Genomic DNA, 21,249 nt, shown 5'->3' on the forward strand with positions numbered 1-21,249 from the left:
GAAGTGGAGAGCAGCATAAGCCTGGTTGCCTGAGAATAGGCCAGGGAAAACTGAAAGTGGAAACCCGGAGCTGGGGGAGAGAGTTTCTGGTTACTTTTGCTGGAGTTATCCCAGTGGCTACATTGGCAGTTCACTGCCCAGAATGAGTTAAGGATTTGTGAGTGGATGAGGTCAGGGTGGGAGGGCTTTCCCTCAAGTTACTGTTTTTGCCTTGAAGGGGAGAAAAGCGGCAGATTAAGGGAGGTGCTGGGGGAGCAAGGACCAGAGGCAGCCATTACTTTCTGGAGATAAGTGCCTGATGATGTGTTCTGCCTCTCTGATGTTTCTAAGAGAAACAAAAACTCCTAGCAGAGTGCTGAAGATTCTAGGGAACAATGCTTTCTAGCTGAATTTTAATGTCCACTTTATGCTAGGTTCTTAGGCAAGTTTTACATCAGAAAGAACTGAGGACCCCAGCAGCAACCTTCCAGAATTTAAAGATTCGGTCTAATTTCTTCCGATTCGGGGTATGTCCTTCTTTCCTTAACAAACCTCCCTTGAGTGAGAGTAGACAGGATCTCTAATGGGTTAATTCGGAGACAACCACCGAGAGGAACTTCCTAGAGAGCCCAGGAAGTGACTTTGATTCTCAACTAGGTTTCCTGTGCCCCAGCCTCAACTTCTCTCCTGTGTCTCCACAGTGTTCACTTTTACTCCAAGGACATCCTTTGAGGATATTTATTGTGGGATTAGAGTGAGGTGTAGAGGAGGATGCTGCAAAGGCACCGACTGTAGGAGAGATCTGTGCAGTTGCGCCTCGGGTGTCCTGGGCCCCTGGTATGAGAGGAGGAACCACTTCCAGTTTTACTGGCAAATAGTTCCCATATTATAAGAATTCTCTTAAGAATATACAACTGGTGCTAGAGTGTGATTCGAGTACTGCCTCCGCTCAGAATGGCTAGAGAAGAGAGAGAAAAAGCTGCCCTGGATGCCCACTCTGCAGAAGACCAGATGGGGATTCTGACTGTGAAGGTGGAGAATGAGGAATTCGCTTCGGCTACTGAGGAGAGAGCACCCGGTAGCCCCGCCCGGGGCAAGGAATGCTCGCGCCAGCGCTTTCGTGCTTTCCGTTACCGGGAGGTTGCAGGCCCTAGAGAGGCGCTTAGCCGGCTCCGGGACCTCTGCCGACAGTGGCTGAGGCCCGAGATGCATAGCAAGGAGCAGATCCTGGAGCTGCTGGTGCTGGAGCAGTTCCTGACCATCCTGCCCGGGGACCTGCAAAACTGGGTGCAGGAGCAGCATCCAGAGAGCGGGGAGGAGGTGGTGGTGCTGTTGGAGTATTTGGAAAAGCAGCTGGATGAGCCCACACCGCAGGTAGAAAGAACAGGTTTAGTATCTGAGAGCTGTTGTCTGTGCCTTCCTGAACATCAGAGTGAGGGGCATTGCTTGAAGATCATTTTTTGTACTGTGAACTGCTTTATCAATATACTGGACCCCTTAGAATATTTAAAGACATAAAGGAAAATATAAAGGATTACAAAAGAACTCAATCAAATCGAAACACAGCAAACGATTAGATGTGTGGTAAAGCTATACATGTGCTTTTTAAAATTAATGTGCTAAATAAGACCTATTTTGATGACGAAGTCCTGGAACTGCTTATGTCACATTGGTTTGTTTAAATATCAAAATTTTCTTAGAGACTAGTAAAAATAAGACCAGTTTTTTTCCTATACAAGTTCACAGGGTTTGAGCTTCTGTTAGAAAATGGGTGAACTTTTACCTCCATCTTCTGGTCTGTTTTATGATGTTTCCTCTTTATCTTTTCCAGTGTCCTTGTGCAAGTTACCTCAGAGCCTTCAGTTATCAGGAGACTCAGGTCCTTTACTTGGATGTATTCCACTGAGCTCTGTAAAAATGAAAAATCATCTGGAGTCTCTTACATTCTTTATAAAGAATGTAGGAAATTCTGAGTGCACATGAGAAAGAAACTTGAAAACTAATTGAAGTATAAATGTCTGGAAGAAAATCTACATTTAACAAGAACATACCATGTGTCAAACTCTGTGTTGAGTGATTTTGCATACTATGATCTTATTTACTAGTCTCCTAAGCCTCATAAACTAGATATTATTATCCATATTTTTTCAGGTAAGAAAAAATATTAGTATTCTTTGAGAATTTAGCACCAGATTCCAAAGAGTTTCATGAAAACAAAATTGCATATAATGGGGGAGCACAGAGTAATGGTTAAAATTATGGGCTCTGGATTTGTTCTCCCTGAGCTCTTATATTAGCATTGCTATTTATAAGCTGGGTGACTTGGGCAAGCTACTTAAACTGGACCTCAATTTCCTAGTTGCAAAATTCCAGCTTTTAGGGTTGTCTTTATTAAGTGGGTTAATATTCATAAAGCTCTTAGAAACAGTGCCTAGAAAGTAGAAATCACATGTAGAAGGTATGCTAGAAATGTTTGATGAATAAATTAATGACTTTCAGGTCCCAGGTGGTCACCAGGGGCAAGAACTGCTCTGTTGCAAGGTGGCACTGTTGACAGCAGTTCAGGGGTCACAAAATAGCCAATTTCAGCCAATGAAGACTCTGCTCAAGCGTGAATCTCTGGCATCCCAGCCCTTACATGACAGAGGTGAGTATTATTTTCTGGACTGGGTATGAATCTTTTTTTTTTTTTTTCTTCTTTGAAGTGCGGGGATTAAACCCAGGGCCTTGTGCATGCCAGGTGTATGCTTGATGAACACTAAGCTATAGAGCTACATTCCTGGCCTTGGGCTGTATGAATTCTAAAGACTTCATTCAGTTCCTTTTACCCACTGACAGTTATCTTTTTTTTTTTTTTTTTTTTGGTATTGAGGATTGAACCCAGGGGTGCTTTACCACTAAGCTATATCCCTAGTCCTTTTTCTTTTTTCTTTTATTTATTTTGGGTACCAGGGATTGAATTCAGGGGCACTCAACCACTGAGCCACATCCCCAGCCTTATTTTGTATTTTATTTAGAGACAGAGTCTCACTGAATGGGTAGCATCTCACTTTTGCTGAGGCTGGCTTTGAACTTGTGGTCTTTCTGCCTCAGCCTCCCGAGCCTCTGGGATTACAGGCCTGCACCACTGTGCCCAGCCCTTTTTATTTTTTGACACAGGGTCTCACTCAGTTGCTGAAGGTCTTGTTGAATTGTGAAGGCTGGCCTCGAACTTGTGATCTTCCTGCTTCATTGTCCTGAGTTACTAGAACTATAGGTGTGTGCTCATACCTGACTGTTGATGGTTACTTTATATGCCAATCACTGATCAACTCTAAGAATGAAACTAAAGCAGGAATTTTAAACAATAGTAGAAAGTTTTCCTAACCAAACCTGGAAATATTAAGACTTCATTAAAATTGGCACCAAGAAAGAATTTTTTAAAAAAATAATTTAGTGATCTCCATTCTTTTAACATATTTATGGAGACCTCTCTATAGTAGTCAGTGTTGTTAGCACTGGGAAGACCCAATTCTTGCTCTGGTGGAGCTCACATTCTAGTGGGGAAGATAACAAATAAATCAATAGTACAATTTAAGATATTCATGAGCACTATGATGAAAATAAGGTAGAATTTGTAAAGCCAACCAGAATATTCCAGAAATGGTAGAACTGTAGCAAATTAAAGAGAATAATAAATCTTCTAAACTATATGTTTTATAATGAAAACAGGATGAAAATCATTTATTAAACAGCTACTTTGTGTTCTAAGGTGTTCCTTATCTGCTGTGAACATTCAGGCAGGTTCCCAGAATGTACAATACAAGACTTGTCATTTAACATACAGTCTTTATTTCCCAGCAGAAGTCTTGACCTAAACCAACTCCTTTTTTGCCCCTTGCAAGTTCATTTCTTATAGGGAGAGTGAGGTTCTCCTCTACTTCTCTCTCTTCTTTATGGGATCAGCCTTATGTGGCGCCTCTTATTTTTTCAGAAACTAAGAGAAATCTAAAAGGAAAGTATTGTAATAACCACATTAAAGACTTTTTAACCAAAACAAAAAACAAACAAAAACCCTTTTCTCTTCCATTCAGAATTCAAGACTGTAAGGTTAACAAAAAGCTTCGTTTTGGTTTTATACTGTGTTCACTTCACTATTCCTACCAAGGATTCTGTTTTTGTGTATCTGCAGAAGGATACCAGAACTCCTTTGACCTTTGCGCTTTGGAAAGGAACACACTGTATAAACTTCTCAGCAAGAATTTCCTAACCCAGTGTTTGATCTTAGATTCCATAAGGCAAGAAGGCTAAATGCCAGGGTATGTCTTATCCAGAACTTCTTTCCTTCTTAGTTCTTCAGGTTCCTGCACTTGCCCAGGGAACCATCTTCAGAGAAGACACCCCAGTAGCTGCCAGATCCACTCCACAGTCTCAGGTGAGCTAAAAGCACCCCCCTTCCCAATACCCCACACACTTCACTACTGGTGGGCTTCCTGTTAGGTTCCTCTTTCCCCAGTTTGACCCGATGCCATTCTAAATCCACATGGAATTTGAGTTTTCTCATCTCATCATTGCTTACTATTTGGTGCCCACTTAAGAGACTTTTCCTGTTTTCCTGTCCCTTTTCTTTGGTTACCCCCTTCATCAATGGGATTTTTTTCTTCAACAACAAAATATTTTATTGTGATGGTGGTTTGTTTTGTAGGGTGTTTTTCTAGTGGGGGGGATTAAATCCAGGGCCTTGCACATACTAGGCAAGTGTTCCACCACTGAACTACATCCCCAACCTTGTTTAGTTATTTAATTTATTTTTAATGTGATACTGAGGATTGAACCCAGGGTACTCTACTACACCTATGTCCCCAAACCTTTTTATTTTGTATTTTGAGACAGGGTCTCATGAAGTTGCTGAGGCTGGCTCTGAACTTGTGATCCTCCTGCCTCAGCTTCCCTTGAGAAGCTGAGATTACAGCGTGCAAAACCACTCCCAGCAAGATTTACTAAACCTGGATTTTCGTTTCTTACTCAGGCTTTAATGTCCTGCTTGAAGTTCTCAGTGTTTGAATAGTTTCCTTATTTTTTTCTCACTTCAGATCTAGATTTTATTGTATTTTAAAAACCATTAATGTAAATGAGCCCTCACCTGTACCTTTACCCAAAGCATACCACAAACCTTTTGGGGAGTTTGAATGCAGTTCTACTCCTTTTGCTTCATTGCCCCTTGTTTTCTAAGCCTTTTTACTTTCTGGATATTATATGAAAGTACTTATACCAAATTAATATTTCTTGCCTTTGACAGTTATTTTTTAATAAAGATTTTATTGAAATAGGTTTAAATAGGCCCCTTTTAAAGAGCTCCTTTAAAGAGTTAAGTCCATTCTTTGCGTGTATCCTGCTTTGGGAGTGATTATGGGCAAGAAGTACTAAGTGAGATTACTTATTGTTTTAGGGGATGCTGAAAATGGAAGATGTGGCCCTGACCCTCCCTGCTGGTTGGACACAGCTGGCTTTATCTCAGATGAACCTCTACAGAGTTGAAAGGCAGGAAAACTGTGGAAACCTGGTCTCCCTGGGTAAGACTGATAGGCACTAAGATATCTTTTTATTTTCCTTTTGTGTATTAGAACCTATTAGATTGTGAGAATGTGTTTGGAACATGTTTGGCTTCAGAACCACCATTTCTGAACCCCTGTTGATGACCAGATATGTAACTACTCCTTAAACCTTCTGATCCTTGCTTTCTTTTTAAATGAGAGGAAGTACATACAACCTTAGGTACAGTTCTGGCTCAAGTAGGTGCATAATATATGTTGATTTCCTTTGAATTTCTAGCCCTGACAGAGCTAGAAATAGCCCTGACAGGAATGCTAAAGGGCCTCTTTAGGAAATAGGCCATGGAGTCAAAGAATGTGAGAGTTAAAAGTGACCTTAGACATTGATTATAGACTCTGACCTTAGAGGTGAGGGTACAGATACACAGAGGGTTACCTGACTTGTCGCAGGTCACACAGCTCACTGATGACACAGTGGGTGCTCCAACTCAGAACTCCTAGCACCAATACCTAATCTGTTTGGGGACCCTACTTCTGCCTGGAGTAAGAGCAGAAATGACAACTTGTATCATTGATCAGTGATCAATTTCTAAGTTCCTACTTTTGCTGTTTGTTACAGGATGTTTCAGAAATCATTTTACTTGGTCTGTTTACTGTTGCCTTCTGCTTAGCCCTATCAGTATCTAATCCTGGGTATATGACTTTACCTTACTATTGTTAGAATTTAGAGCCTCCACTCCATAAATCCCCAGTATAGTCCTTGGTTTTTGATACTTTTCTTCCTCTTCTTTCATTTCCAGTTGTCCCCTTCTTTCAATGGCCCCATTTCCATTCTCAGTTCTCTTTCCTCCCCAGCACTCCTGTAGTCCGTCTTTATTCTCTCACCCTTATTTTTTAACTTACATTCTCATTCTTGGCATGCACATAACTCTGTAATTCTTACCTCATTGCTTTTCATCACAGAGCTTTACTTCCATACAGAACATAATTAATAGTTGTTGGTTTCTTGTTTCAGGTGGTGAAATACAGGCTAAGGTTCAGAATTTGCCTCCAGCTGAAGAACATCTAGAAGAAGAGGCTGGTCAGAAATCATACGACCTTGGTGAAGACATTGCTCAGATGCCTGCAGGTGCAGAAGCTAATGAACAGAATGAGGGCAGATTGCAGAGAAAGCAGAAAAATGCTACAGGGAGTAGGCGACACATTTGCCATGAATGTGGAAAGAATTTTGCTCAGAGTTCAGGCCTGATCAAGCACAGGAGAATCCATACTGGAGAGAAACCCTATGAGTGCGAAGACTGTGGGAAGACCTTCATTGGGAGCTCTGCCCTTGTCATTCATCAGAGAGTTCACACTGGTGAGAAGCCATATGAGTGTGAAGAATGTGGCAAGGTCTTCAGTCACAGTTCAAACCTTATCAAACACCAGAGAACCCACACTGGGGAGAAGCCCTATGAGTGTGATGACTGTGGGAAAACCTTCAGCCAGAGCTGCAGCCTCCTTGAACATCACAAAATTCACACCGGGGAGAAGCCATACCAGTGCAACATGTGTGGCAAAGCCTTTAGGCGTAATTCACATCTCCTAAGACATCAGAGGATCCATGGTGATAAAAATGTTCAGGAGCCTGAACATGGAGAGGCCTGGGAAGGTTGTGGTAGGATGGAAAGCCAGTGGGAAAATGTTGGAACTCCCGTGTCTTATAAATGTAATGAGTGTGAAAGAAGTTTTACTCAGAATAGAAGCCTTATTGAACATCAAAAAATCCATACTGGTGAGAAACCCTATCAATGTGATGCATGTGGAAAAGGCTTCACCCGAACTTCATACCTTGTTCAACATCAGAGAAGCCATGTAGGGAAAAAACATTCTGTCTCAATGACTGGCACTGTACATGCCAAAGTTGGGGCTTGTTTGTCATTGAACTGAAGCCAGCCTAGAGCACTATAGAAGTTGCAGGCTGGGGCTTTATTTACCAGTTCATCATCTCATGTTAGAAAACAATCTGGCTGGGAAGAATTATCTTCTGCATTCTAAAAAGTGGTTGGAACCAAACATTTTGAGGAATGTTGTCTGAAAAAGGTAGACTTAAAGTGTTTTGTCCTCACCTATTGGACTTAAATGGCCTTCCAGAATAGTGAATTGCCATCAGCCAGCATTTTTTTTTTTCTCCTGGATGGATGACTCTTGATTTGGGGGGCTGCTGCTCTTACCATTCATTTTCCAATAATGAATCCTTCATGAGTAGGTCAGGTTCATGAGGTCTTTTACCCCTCATTGTGCCTTGCATAAGGTGCTAGTAAACATTTACTAGATATACCTGTGAAATGATCTGCATAGTTCTGAAAATCTGTGTCTAGATTTCTGAGAGATTTGTAACTAATGCCATTTGTGTTTGTGTCTGATTCTCTGAGATTCTCGATTCTGGGTCAGTACTATATATTTGTGCCAAGTATATAGTTTTGCCAGAATTGGGGTGGGGGAATCCATATTTCTTCATGAGGATAGTACTGATGTTAAGAATGCCTTAAACAACTTAATTATTAAGATATTGGGAGACTTCTTCATCCATAGAACTGTATTATTGCACATCAAGTTTGCTACTCTTTTATTCAGGTAAATAAAAATTAATTTATTAAATCAGGTAAAATAATTATGAATTTTGATGTAAATTCTGTAATGTTCAACATCTTCTTTCTCACCTTTTACATATTTTGGGCCTAACCAATTCTATGATACCATCTATATCCTTCTCCCCCTATTTACAGTCAACTGCATAAAGGCTTTTGCCAGCTAAGCTTAAACTTCCTCCAGGTCAGAGCAATCACATCAAATATTTATAATTATTATTCATGACTTCAAAACTTCCCTGTGGGTTGGGAATAGGAAAATTGGATTAGTGGCAGGTTTTATGTACAGAAACCCAAGTGCAGGGAGAAGCACATTGAAAATCTTGAGCTTCTGAAGTAAAGGACTCTACAATATCCAAAGTATTAACATGTGAAGTCAAGACTCAGTTCTGAGTTAAACATAAGAAATGAGACTTTTGTGATATCCCTTATTTTCCATCCAAATCACCTGTTGGAATGTAGCTCAGTGGTAGGGCACTTACCCATGCTTGAGACCTTGGGATTCAATTTCTAGCACTGCAAAATAATAATAAATAAGAAAAATAAGAATGACACTTCTTATATATATGTATATATGCAATAGAACTATATACATAAAAAAAGAAAGCAAGAAATGAAAAAAATTGGGATTCAAGGTGGTTGATGTTTCTTTAATTGGAAGAGGTCAGGTAGCTAAGATAAGAGGTAACATAGTTGGATATATACTTTTTTTTAAATACAAATGCAGTTTTTAAATTTGTTTAGTTATACATGACAGTAGAATGCAATTTGAAAAAGTTATTTTTGTTTGTTTTTGTGGTGCTAGGGATTGAACCCAGTCCCTTGTGCATACCAGGCAAACACTGTACCACTAAGCCACACCCTAGTTGTATAGGCAGTTTTTAAGGTCTAAACCTTTTGTTTGGTATGGCAAGTGAGTGAATGCTAATTTAATTATTAAAAATAACTAAATTACCAAAGTAATAATCAAAAGCATGCCATTTATATATACCAGTGATATGAGTCTGTTTCACATGATATCAAGGATTATAATTAATCTAATTCTATGCACTTGACACCCAAAGGAATTGTAGAAAGAGGAAAATGGATGTCTTAGTTCAAGCTGGTATTTTGTGAAGCTGGTATGCTATGTTTCAGGTTATTTATTTTCCATGTGATGGAAAACCAACTTCCTATGCCACTTACGAAGAAACAAAAAAAGAGGTAGAGGTTTGGACTAAAGGGGCTCTCAGGCTGGATGTGGTGGTGCACACCTATAATCCTAGCAACCTGGGAGGCTGAGGCAGGAGGATTGCAAGTTGGAGGCTGGCCTTTGGCAATTTACTGAAACCATGTCTCAAAAAATAAAACAAAGGACTGGGGATGTAGTTGCAAGGGTGTGGTAGAGTGCCCCTGGGTTCGATCCCCAATACTCCAAACTGAAAACAAACAAAAATATGAACAAAAAACCAAACCACACCAACCAGCCAATCAACCAACCAATGAACAAAACAAAACAAAACAAAACAAAAATCCCACACAACAAGAGAACACTCAGTCACCAGATCTGCTTAATACTCTCAAACTGAATCAACATTTGTATTTTAAGTTTATTCCCAAAGTATGCAGAGGAAGTGAGGAAAAGGTATAAATTTAACATTTTTCCTCCCCATGAGTAAATTGCATTGGAAAAGAGCTTTCTTTGAGAGATTTGGAAGAGAGAACTCAAAAGCCTATGGAACTCTAATTGTTTTTTTTAAAGCTCTATACATGGAGGAATTGTTTTTCTATAGACTCAAAACAAGCAAACAGAAGAGAGAATTAGGAGATTTCCAGCACAAGCTTGTGTAGCATCTTATCAAGACAGTGTTCAATTCCTTGAGGGGGCCTTCTACTCAGAAGTCTTTGTGGCCTTGTAATCAGAAGACAAGTGATTTTTTGTAACACTGAAGTTGTGATAGAAAGGCACTAAGGGAGTTTCAGGTGACTAAGCTTAAATAAGGAGGTCAGAATTTTAAGGAGATTGGAATTTGTGGTTAAAATCCTAGATTTATAAAAAAGACAAGATATTAAATGCACATATTAGAACTTAGTAAAGGGTATATAGGAAAACTCTAATCTTTGCAACTTTTTTTTATAAGTAAATTATTCCAAAATGAAGAGATTACTAAAAAGTTCAGGCTTCAGGTTTAGCTCTAATGCTTGGGACTTTCTGAATTTGAGATACCTCATCTGTAAAATGGGAAAATGAAAAAAACTTATTTCCCTGTGTGTTTGTTGTAAGGAACAACTGTGGTTAAGTAAAGGGATGCACTCTGCAAACATTAAAGCACCCAGCCAATGATGGTCACTATCCTAAGTCAGATCAGAAGGAAGTAGTATGGTGGAAATGCGCTTAAAATGTAGGCATAGGTCTCAAGGAACACCAAAGACCCATTTATAAAAAAAAAAAAAATCAACATAACTGTTACTTTTAGGAATTAAACACAAATACCAGATGTTTTATGTGTGCTGACATAAGCAATGCCATTTATTACATTACTAGGAGGGTTTAACAGCCATCTTCAAGAGAATTTAAAAAAAGAGATGGGGTAGAAAGAACAGGAAAGGTGCAAATGAACAGAATGAAAAGCAGTAACTTCAAAAAACCCAAATTTTCTTCTTAGGAAGTGCCTGGGACATTGGTTAGTATTTGTTCCAAACATATTTAGTGGAGACAGGAAGAAAGAGGCATTTTCTAGTTTTATCTTCCTCACAAAACTTGGCCAGTGACCTGGAAAACTTGGGAAAGCAGGGCTATACCAGATCAACCTCTGTATGGATCTTCTGATGGCGAATAAGGTTACAATGGCGGTTAAAGCTTTTCCCACATTTTAAGCAATGGTGAGGTCGCTCCCCTGTGTGGCTTCTCTGATGCTCAATAAGAAATGAACGCCGACTGTAACTCTTACTGCATTGGCTGCACTGATAGGGCTTTTCGCCCTTGTGGATTCTCTGATGCTGGATAAGACCGGCACTCTGGCTGAAAGCCTTCCCACATTCTTTGCAGTGGTACCGCTTCTGTATATTATGAATTCCTCGGTGATTAAAAAGTCCAGAACTTCGACTGAAGGTCTTCCCACACTCATTACATTCATAGGGTCTTTCACCAGTGTGAATTCTTTGATGTCGAATGAGACCTGAACTCTGAGCAAAGCTCTTCCCACATGCATCACATTTGTGTTGCCCATCTCCTAAGGTATTTCCCCACCGCCTCTCTATCCCATCCTTAGGTTCACCAGCTTCTTCATGTTGAGGTTCCTCATGTGATACCTCCCTGGTCTGACCATGAAACATTTTCCCATGTGATTCCACTACCATAGGACAGTCTTTCCCTAGCACCAACTCTCTGTCCTTAATCTTGGTCATTTCATCTGTTAAAAAAAAAAAAAAAAGTCTAGATAAATGTTACTTGTTCTCAGCATCTATGATAGGATCACTATGTCCACAGATAATACAACAAAGAGGAGTTTAGAAGCTGAAGGGGTTGTGTGTTCATATCTTTTCATATGTAATGAGGAAAGTTTGCCCTAGTGAGGGACTGAGTAAAATGTGACTCAGGCTGTCCCCATGTGGACTTGACCTGGGGAAAATGTTTATGCTTCTTCATGTACATGGGAGGGAGGGTAAAGATCAGGGTGGCTTCTCTGGAGTTTACTCTTAGAACTCTCTACTTCTTTTGAGGTACCTTCCAAGGAAAGTTACTTCATGTATTCATTCATTCATTTATGGAACAAATATCAAGCTTTATCATTCTAGGTCCTTCAGGTAGTACTTCATGACCTTCAAATCCACAACCATCCAAGTTGTATTCCCACAAGGCCTCTGCTCTAGCACTTCTCCCTTTCTGGAATGGTCTCACCTCAGATAAGAGCAAGGCTTATTCTCTCACTTCCTTCAAGTGTTCGTTCCACTCTCACTTTTTCATTGAGGTCTAACTTAATTCTTCTAATTAATACTACAATCCATTTGCCTCATCCATTGCCATTGCCTTTTTTTTTTTTTTTTAAATTTGAGATGGGTATTTTGCTATGTTGCCCAACCTGGTCTCAAACTCCTGAACTAAAGTAACCTTCCTACTTTAGTGGTAGTTGGACCTACAGGTACATGCCATTGTGCCCAGTTCCACTGGAAGTAATCTTCCTTACTTGTTCTATTTTTGCTTTATTCCACAGCACTTGTCACCTTCTAACATACTAGATCACCTTATTTTTATGTTGATTATTGTCTCTACATTACTACAATCTAATCTCCATGAGAGCAAGATATATTTTATTACATAGTAGTTCCTCAAAAATGTTTATTGAATGAATAAATGAAGGAAGGGAAAGGATTGAAACCAATTATATTGTTATGACCTCAATCAACTGGCCCAAGGCTGGCAAATAAGGCAAAGGCTGCACCACAGGACTGTTCCATATTGGATAGTGTCCAGACAACCGAATCATGACCTCTCTGCTTAAAGGAAGGTAAAAATGGTGAGAAACCAAATTGTCTAAATACTGGTAAGTAGCTTCTGTGTGATCTTGGACTTCCAACTTGCAACCCAGATGAAACCCAAGGAAAACAGCCTCTGACCTCCTCTTTTGACCAAAGTATCTGGTTCTTTCTTCCACATCTAACTGTATTTCCTTCACACAACTGAATAGGTACCTTTTAGGACTCCTCTGTTGTTAGGCCATGGTTCTTCTCCTCGTTTTGGCTGGGGAATTGCAACAGGTTTGGAAAACAGAAATTTGTCTGTAGAGAACAGATGGACCCAAGTGGGATTAGTACTTCCCTTTCATTCAGACTTCATAATTATATCTGAAATGTTCAAGGAACTAGGGAGGATATAAAAACCAAGACACTTTCCACATTTTAATAATTACTACTTACACAACCTTCATGACTTACTAAGCACTTCCATATATATTAGCAGATTGACTCAAAACAAAACCCCTTGATGTTATTATCTTGCCTCTTTATTTTTATTTATTTATTTATTTATTTATTTTTGGTACCAGGGATTGAATCCAGGGGTGCTTAACCATGGAGCCACATCCCTGGCCCTTCTTATTTTTTGTTTCCAGACAGGGTCTTGCTAAGTTGCTTAGGTCCTTGCTAAATTGAGGCTGACTTTGAACTTGCAATCCTCCTGCCTCAGGCTCTGAGCTGCTATATTCACACCTGTTTAAAGAACTGGTGGTAAAAAATGTATTTAAAAAAAAAACTGGTGAACTAATGATGGGGAAGATAAGACAGATATATAGCTAGACATATTATATATAGAAAAAAGTGTGGAAAATACACAGCAAATTGTCAAGACTAGTTACTCCTAGGTGCAAGAATTTGGAGAACTTCCATGTTTTTCATTATATAAGCCTCTATATTTGGATTTTTTGTAATCAGAATGAACTAAAAAGAAACTCAATGAAATGAATTAGGACAACACTGGCACTGATATCATATAGGGAGAACTCTTTAATTTATAGAAGTTGTTTGGATACTCATATAGCCAGAGTCAACACTTTAATAGTTGTTCAGTAGATGAATGCCTCAATAAACGGATGGATAAGTGGATGAATTTACTGAAGTTTGCTTCCTGGTAGGTGGTGGGAGTTCTTAGTAAGATTTCTCTAGAAGCAGTTCAGAAGGTAGAAGAAAGGAAATGATGGCTAGAAAATTAAAAGTCCAAGTTAATAGGGAAAAGAAGAGGAAAGAAACAAAAGAACTGACAGGAAAGATACTCATAAAGGAGAAAAATGAAACCAGAAGGAATTATAATTTAAAGAGGTTATGGGACTGGGGATATAGCTCATTTGGTAGAGTGCTTGCCTCACATGCACAAGGCCCTGGGTTCAATCCCCAGCACCACCAAAAAAAAAAAGTTTATGGGAGCTAATGGAAGGTCTGCAGTGTACATGGAATTTACTCAACAAGTCCATTTTAATTTAAGCCAAGAGATGTATTCAATAAAATAGAAATCTATAGTATCTATATGATTGCTAGGGTAGATGAAATATTGGTTAGAGACAGACAGGCAAGGGAAGTAGCTTTGATATTAGATGGGAATAATGTAATAGTGAAAAGAACAAGAATCATGTGGTAGATTGTCAGAAGGTCATCAAAAAGTCAGTAAGAGGCTATTATGTTATGTGTAGGCAACTAGAGGAAAGCTGGAGTCAGTTCCTACAGGGAGAGCTAGAATGGGAAGGCAGCCAACTCAGTCCCAAGTGGTCACTAGTACCACTAAGATTTTATACAAAGAAATCACAAAGTCTAATTCTACTGGATCTTCTCATACAGTCTTGTACCTACTAAGCATACTTCATAACTTTTTATGGTCAGGCATGAACTCAAAGTGGCAAAGGTGCCACTGGTGGGTAAGTTCTTATAAGAATAGCTGCCATGTATGTACCATAATGCATGCTAAGTGATTTTCATAGACTGTCTTTATTTGACGTTTATAATTTTCTGAAGTACACACTTGTTAGGGTCTACCTTGTATTCTCTCACAATTCATATGTTTAGGTTTAACCCTCAATATGACTATTTGGAGATAAAGCCATTAAGGGATGAGTAAGATTAAATGAAGTTATAGGATGGGGTCCTATTCTCATAGGACTAATGTCTTCATGAGAAGGGACACCAGATCTCTTTGCATACATGCAGAGGAAAGGTTATATGAGGACCTAGTGTGATGGTTGTCTATAAGCCCAGAAGAGAGATGTCCAAAACCCAAACCTTATACATACTGATCTTGGACCTCCAGTCTTCAGATTGTAAGAAAATAAATTTCTTTTTTTTTTCATTTTTTTTGAAAAATAAACTTCTGTTGTTTAAGTCACCCATCTGTGACATTCTGTTATGAAAGCCTGAATAAACTAAGAAAATACTATTATTACCCCCATTTTGTAGATAAGTGAACTGGGGCCAAGTGGTTAACTAACCTTCCCAGTAGAAGCAGCTTCCATAGGATGAAGCCATGATGAACCTATGTCTGTCAAACCTTGAAACCTATTGTCTACAGTTATGCGCCACAGTGAATTCTGAAAGTTTTCCTAATGAACTATGTGCTAGAAGTCCAGAGAGCTTCAGGATAGTTACTCAGGGAGAAGACTGTTTATACAGTGGGTCAAAGATGAGCTACTATCTGGTAAAGAGTCTTTGGATCCCCCAGTTCCCCAGCTCTGATTTATTGGTTTGCTTGACTAGGTGAGATGTGTTCAGCATTAGATAAATCCTGTCTCTCACCTGTCTTTCCAATAGCATGAGACTCCTGAGCAGGGTCACATGTGAGATGGGGCTCTGCAGGCTGGGACTGAAGGCTCAGTAACATCTGCTCTGCTACAGGCACTATTTCTTTAGAGAGGACTTGTATGTGTTGGTGAGTTACCATCTGGGGACAGAGAGACAAGATCTGATTTCTAAAGAAATTAACTGAAGAAATACTTCCCAGAAAAAAAGGAAGAAGGAAGGAAAATCTTATTTTATTACCAAAATCAAGGAGCTACAAAGCAGTGGATACAAGGGTCCTTGGTGTCCCACAAAGACACTTTCTTCACAAATCTCTCTTCCTACCTCATGTTGTGGTTCATCGAGCTCTCTCTCCAGGTCCTCCAACAAAATCACCGCCTCTTCACCAGTCTCTGGACAACGTTCCCTCACCCAGCCCTGGAGCTCCTTGGGTAGGATGGACAGGAACTGCTCCAGCACCAGCAGATCCAAAATCTGCTCCTTTGTGCTTGCATGTGGCCTCAACCACTGGTAGCAAAGTTCCTGAAGTCGAGTTAGAGCCTCCCGTGGTCCAGGGGTCTCTTGGTAGCACAGCTGCCGAAAGTGTCTTCTGAAGATTTCCCTTGCCAGTGGGTTACTATGTTTCAGTCTGGATTCCTGACTGTGGAAATGACTTTCTGCTTCAACTTTCATTGTCAGAATTTCTTCCCACATCTCAGGAGCTTGAACATCCAGGGATAAAACCTCCTTTGAATCTGTAGTCATCTTGACCTTGAATAGCTTTTAAAATACCCTCCAGCTGGAGTTATGCTTCAAGACACACCTTTGGAGGCTTCCTCCTAAGCAGTAAAAATAATTGTTTATAGAGAAAAATGGCAATAAATCTTGATAGAAACTGATAATATAATCATCATAGAGCCTAAAGCTTTTTACTGAAAAAGTAAAGTGAGTGACCTGGTGAACAAAGAATGGAAATAATGGAAAAATAAAAGGTCATAATGAACAAAGAGCATTGACTTTCAAGGTACTCTGACCTAGGTTTGATTCTGGTTCTAACATTTACTAATTGTGTGATCTTGTGCCAATTTTTTATGTTCTTTTAATTTTAGCTTCTGTATATAAAAAAGAAGTAGTAATAATATAGAGCTCTTGGAGGGGGATGGGGCTATAGCTCAGTGGTAGGGCACTTGTCAAGCATACGCGAGGCCCAGTTTTATATTCCTAGTACTGGAGAAAAAAAGAAAAAAAAATCCCCTTACCTAACAGAGTTCATGGAGGAAATATCTCCTGGATTAGGGAACACACAGATCACACAGAATGTCTGGATAAAAAGTTTAAACTCACTGTATAAAAAAAGCAAATCAGAAAACAAATGAATAGAAATACTGTTCTCAAAACGAGCAAATCAACATTTATTGAAACTTTCTCTTGAATTTTCTTAAATTATTCTTTAAAACGACCATTTAAAGATTGGTATTATACTCACCAAGTTTACAGAAAGGAAAGCTTAGGTAGGTTCCAAGTCCTGTGAGCTTTCCACACTACCCTGCTGCTTCCTAAAAGTATCAGTCAATATGCATAGGAATCTTCAATATGCTTTCAGACACAAGACCTTATTTAATACTCACAATTATCCTCTGAGGTTTTGTTATAATCATTTCACCAGATAAGAAATGTAGCTGGGAGAGGTGGTGCAGACCCATAATCCCAGCAGCTCAGGAGTCTGAGGCTGTCAGCCTCAGCAACATAGCAAGCCCCTAAGCAACTCAGCGAGATCCTGTTTCTGAATAAAATATTAAAAAGGGCTGGGGATGTGGCTCAATAGTTAAGGACCTCTGGGTTCAATACCCCCATACCAAAAAAAAAAAAAAAAAAAAAAAAAAAAAAAAAGATATGTAAAGCAGGTAAAGTTCAGGAGGTTACCCAAGGTCATATACTTGGAGCACAGTCTTAGGAGTTCACAGAAGCTCAAGTGAGTTTTCTGTTGGTCCAGGCAGTGCCTGAGACCCAGGAGGGCTGTGTGTCTCCAAAATGTAAGGAAATACCACCAAGCAGTTGGATTCCAGCTTGGCAGACCCTCTGACAAACATTTAGGGATTCTGAATTCAGGTTGGGAGGTGGGAAGGAATACTAGGGAGCCCCGGAATATGTATCTTTAATCCACTCCTCAGTGATTTGTATGCACCATAAGGTTTGAGAATCAAACTAAGGGAAAGGGAATCGAGGACGATCACATAGTGCTCTTGAAAACCAGGACATTCAATGCCTTTTAATCTGCTTTTAGAACCAAAAGATCAGAGAGTATATCGACTCTCCTGACAAAGGCTGCAGTCTCCCCCCCCCCCCCCCCCCCAATTTATCCCTTAGTTTCCTCTTCCCGGTGGATCAGGCGTTCCCTTTCCCGAGTCCTCATGCTGTGATCATTATTCACCATGGTAACCCTTCAGCCTCCCCGTCCCCACAGCCCCCTCGCGGGCGACCAGCCTGACGCCGCACAGACCTTGGTTCCCTCGGCCTCCTCCAAACCCCGCTCCCCTTTCTCAGCTCCACCCTCCCTAACCCAGTCCCAGAGGCCGACTCACCAGGTCCGAAACTAGAGCTGACGGTACGGGGCTGCTCCTCTGGCTTGACCGGGACCGGACCGCGGCAGGAACAATGGACCGGCGGGGGAGATGCTGACCTGCCAGTCCTGGCGACCAACGGAGCCCAGGCGCTTCCGGGCGGGTCTAGGATTCTTGAATCTCGGTGTCCTACCTCCTGCACCCGCCTCACCCTAGAATCGACTCCTACTTCCCTGTCACCCAGTTTTGTTTTGTTTTTAATATTTATTTACTATTTTTAGTTACACATGACAGTAGAATGTATTTTGACATTATATATATATGTGTGTACACATATATAGAGAGTATAATTTCCCATTTTTGTGCTTGTACACGATGTGGAGTTCCATTGATGGTGTTTTCATACATGAACATAGGAATGTTATGTCCCAGTCATTCTGCTCTTTTCCATTCCCATCCCCCTTCCCAATCCCCGACTCCCCTCTGACATCTGGTTCTTTTTAAGCACTGAAGCACATAATCAGAATTTGTGTGTGTGTGTGTGTGTGTGTGTGTGTGTGTGTGTGTGTGCCGCACACAGGTTTTAAATTGAAAAGGATGAAGCACAGACCATAGACTATTGAAAATGCTGATTTAAAAAATTAATACATTATTATTGTTTAAAAAAACCTCAGAATGTAGGGGCTGGGATTGTGTCTCAATGGTAGAGTGCTTGAGTAGCATCTGTGAGGCACTGGGTTTGATTCTCAGCTCTGCATATAAATGAATGAAATAAAGGTCCATCAATAACTAAAAATATATATATAAACAATTAAAAAAATTTAAAAAACTCAGAAACGCCAAAATTAGTAAAGTAAAAGGTGAACCCTTCTCTGTAACTCCTTAGTTGTGCTGAGGTAGCTACTTTTTCTGTTAACTTGGAATTTATATGTAAAAATATTGTGATATTTCTCTTGTGTGCTCTCTCTCTCTCTCTCACACACACACACACGTCATTAAGCTAATTTACTTTTAGCATTATCTCCCCAATTATTTTAACGTTTTCACTTCAGGTATTCAAGAACTGTATCTTCAGATATCTTTTTTTGTCTTGTGGGTTTAATTTGGTGGCTGCATAAGAGTCCATAAATCACATGCATAGGGTCCAAGCCTTTTTCATTTTTTGAGACAGGATCTCGCTAAATTAGTCGCTTTTCTCAAATTTGCTATCCTCCTGCCTTAGGTTCCCTAATCGCTGGGATTACAGGCAAGTGCCTCCTAGGGCTCAAGGAGCCTATGCATACTTTTATTTATTTATTTATTTATTTTTTGTTAGCCAGCTAATAAGATTATCTTTAAAATTTTATTTATTTATTTTGATTCATTGTACACAAATGGGGTACAAATATTGTTTCTCTGGTAGGACACGAAGTAGAGTCACACCATTTGTGTAATCATACATGTACATAGGGTAGTGATGTTTGTCTCACACTTTCTCTCTTCCTCCCCTCTCCCTTCCTTTTTTTTTTTTTTTCTTTTTTGATGCTATTAAAGAAATAATGTGGCACATACCTGTAATCCCAGCAACTCAGGAGGCTGAGGCAGGAGGATCACAAGTTCAAAGCCAGCCTCAGTAACAGCAAGGACCCTGTCTCTAAATAAATACAAAATAAATACACAATAGGGCTGGGGATGTGGTTCAGTGGTTGAGTGCCCCTGAGTTCAATCCCTGGTACCAAACAAACAAAATCAAAACCCAAAAAACAACAACAAAAAACCCAAACCTAAATCAATCCAAAACCAATTAAATAAGCATTATTGGCACAAAAGAGCATAATCATATATACTGTTAGTGACCCATCAGTTTTGTTATGCCAAAACAAAATGGTGTTATTGCATAAGTTTTGTTTTATTTTAATGGAAACTTTTTAAAAAATTCATTTTCATTGTAAACAAATGGGATACATCTCGTTTCTCTGTTTGTACATGAAGTAGAGGCATACCATTTGTGTAATCATACATTTACATAGGGTAATAGTTTTGATTCATTCTGTTTTTTCTCCCCCCCCACCCCTCCCACCCCTCTTATCCCTCTATAGAGTACCTCCTTCCTCCATTCTTGCCCCCTTCCCACCCCCTATATGTGTCATCATCCACTTATCAGTGAGATCATTCGTCCTTTGGTTTTTTGAGATTGACTTATCTCACTTAGCACGATATTCTCCAACTGCATCCATTTGCCTGCAAATGCCATAATTTTATTATTCTTTATGGCTGAGTAATATTCCATTGTATATATATATATATATATATATATATATATATACACCACAGTTTCTTTATCCATTCATCAATTGAGGGGCATCTAGGTTGGTTCCACAATCTAACTATGGTGAATTGAGCAGCTATGAACATTGATGTGGTTGTATCTCTGTAGTATACTGATTTTAAGTCCTTTGGGTCTAGGCTGCAGAGTGGAATAGCTGGGTCAAATGGTGGTTCCATTCCAAGTTTTCTAAGGAATCTCCACACTGCTTTCCAGAGTGGCTGCACTAATTTACAACCCTACCAGCAATGTATGAGTGTACCTTTTTCCCCACATCCTCTCCAACACTTATTGTTGCTTGTATTCTTGATAATCGCCATTCTAATTGGGGTGAGATGGAATCTTAGGGTAGTTTTGATTTGCATTTCTCTTATTACTAAAGATGGTGAACATTTTTTCATATGTTTGTTGATTGCTTGTAGATCTTCTTCTGTGAAGTGTCTGTTGATTTCCTTAGCCCATTTGTTGATTGGGTTATTTGTATTCTTGGTGTAGAGTTTTTTGAGTTCTTTATATATTCTGGAAATTCGTGCTCTATCTGAAGTATGAGTGGCAAAAATTTTCTCCCACTCTGTAGGCTCTCTCTTTGCTGATAGTATCTTTTGCTGAGAGAAAGCTTTTTAGTTTGAATCTATCCCAGTTGTTGATACTTGCTTTTATTTCTTGTGCTATGGGAGTCCTGTTGAGGAAGCTGATCCTAAGCAAACAAGGTGAAGATTTGGACCTACTTTTTTTTCTATAAGATGCAGGGTCTCTGGTCTGATTCCAAGGTTCTTGATCCATTTTGAGTTGATTTTTGTGCAGGGTGAGAGATAGGGGTTTAGTTTCTTCAGTTGCATATGGATTTCCAGTTTTCCCAGCACCATTTGTTGAAGAGGCTATCTTTTCTCCATTGCATATTTTTGGCACCTTTGTCTAGTACGAGAAAATTGTATTTATTTGGGTTTGTGTCCGTGTCCGCTATTCTGTACCATTGATCTATCTGTCTATTTTGGTGCCAATACCAT

At 39.7% G+C, this 21,249-nt stretch overlaps 2 protein-coding genes across 4 annotated transcripts; one reads left to right on the top strand and one right to left on the bottom strand.

The window, feature by feature from the left end:
* Window positions 1-646: 646 nt before the first annotated feature.
* On the top strand, window positions 647-8,155 carry Zkscan4 (zinc finger with KRAB and SCAN domains 4). The gene is made up of 5 exons (XM_047558108.1): window positions 647-1,353; window positions 2,479-2,626; window positions 4,311-4,393; window positions 5,408-5,531; window positions 6,526-8,155. The coding sequence occupies exons 1-5, from the start codon at window positions 934-936 to the stop codon at window positions 7,437-7,439; spliced, it is 1,689 nt and encodes a 562-aa protein (XP_047414064.1). The 5' UTR covers window positions 647-933; the 3' UTR covers window positions 7,440-8,155.
* Window positions 8,156-10,669: 2,514 nt separating this feature from the next.
* Window positions 10,670-18,095, bottom strand: Zscan9 (zinc finger and SCAN domain containing 9). 3 transcript variants are annotated; one of them, XM_047558113.1, is made up of 6 exons: window positions 17,959-18,090; window positions 16,636-16,719; window positions 15,722-16,212; window positions 15,395-15,539; window positions 12,812-12,898; window positions 10,670-11,532 (listed from the first exon to the last, which is right to left on the bottom strand). In XM_047558113.1, the coding sequence occupies exons 3-6, from the start codon at window positions 16,139-16,141 to the stop codon at window positions 10,916-10,918; spliced, it is 1,269 nt and encodes a 422-aa protein (XP_047414069.1). In that variant the 5' UTR covers window positions 16,142-16,212; window positions 16,636-16,719; window positions 17,959-18,090; the 3' UTR covers window positions 10,670-10,915. The 3 variants fall into 3 exon arrangements, with proteins under 3 accessions (XP_047414069.1, XP_047414068.1, XP_047414067.1); XM_047558112.1 differs by having other exon boundaries at window positions 15,722-16,215; XM_047558111.1 differs by lacking the exon at window positions 16,636-16,719 and having other exon boundaries at window positions 15,722-16,215; window positions 17,959-18,095.
* Between the last annotated feature and the right edge of the window lie 3,154 nt (window positions 18,096-21,249).

This window comes from Sciurus carolinensis, chromosome 7, assembly GCF_902686445.1.
Source record: "Sciurus carolinensis chromosome 7, mSciCar1.2, whole genome shotgun sequence".
In the NCBI taxonomy this organism is placed as follows: Eukaryota; Metazoa; Chordata; class Mammalia; order Rodentia; family Sciuridae; genus Sciurus; species Sciurus carolinensis.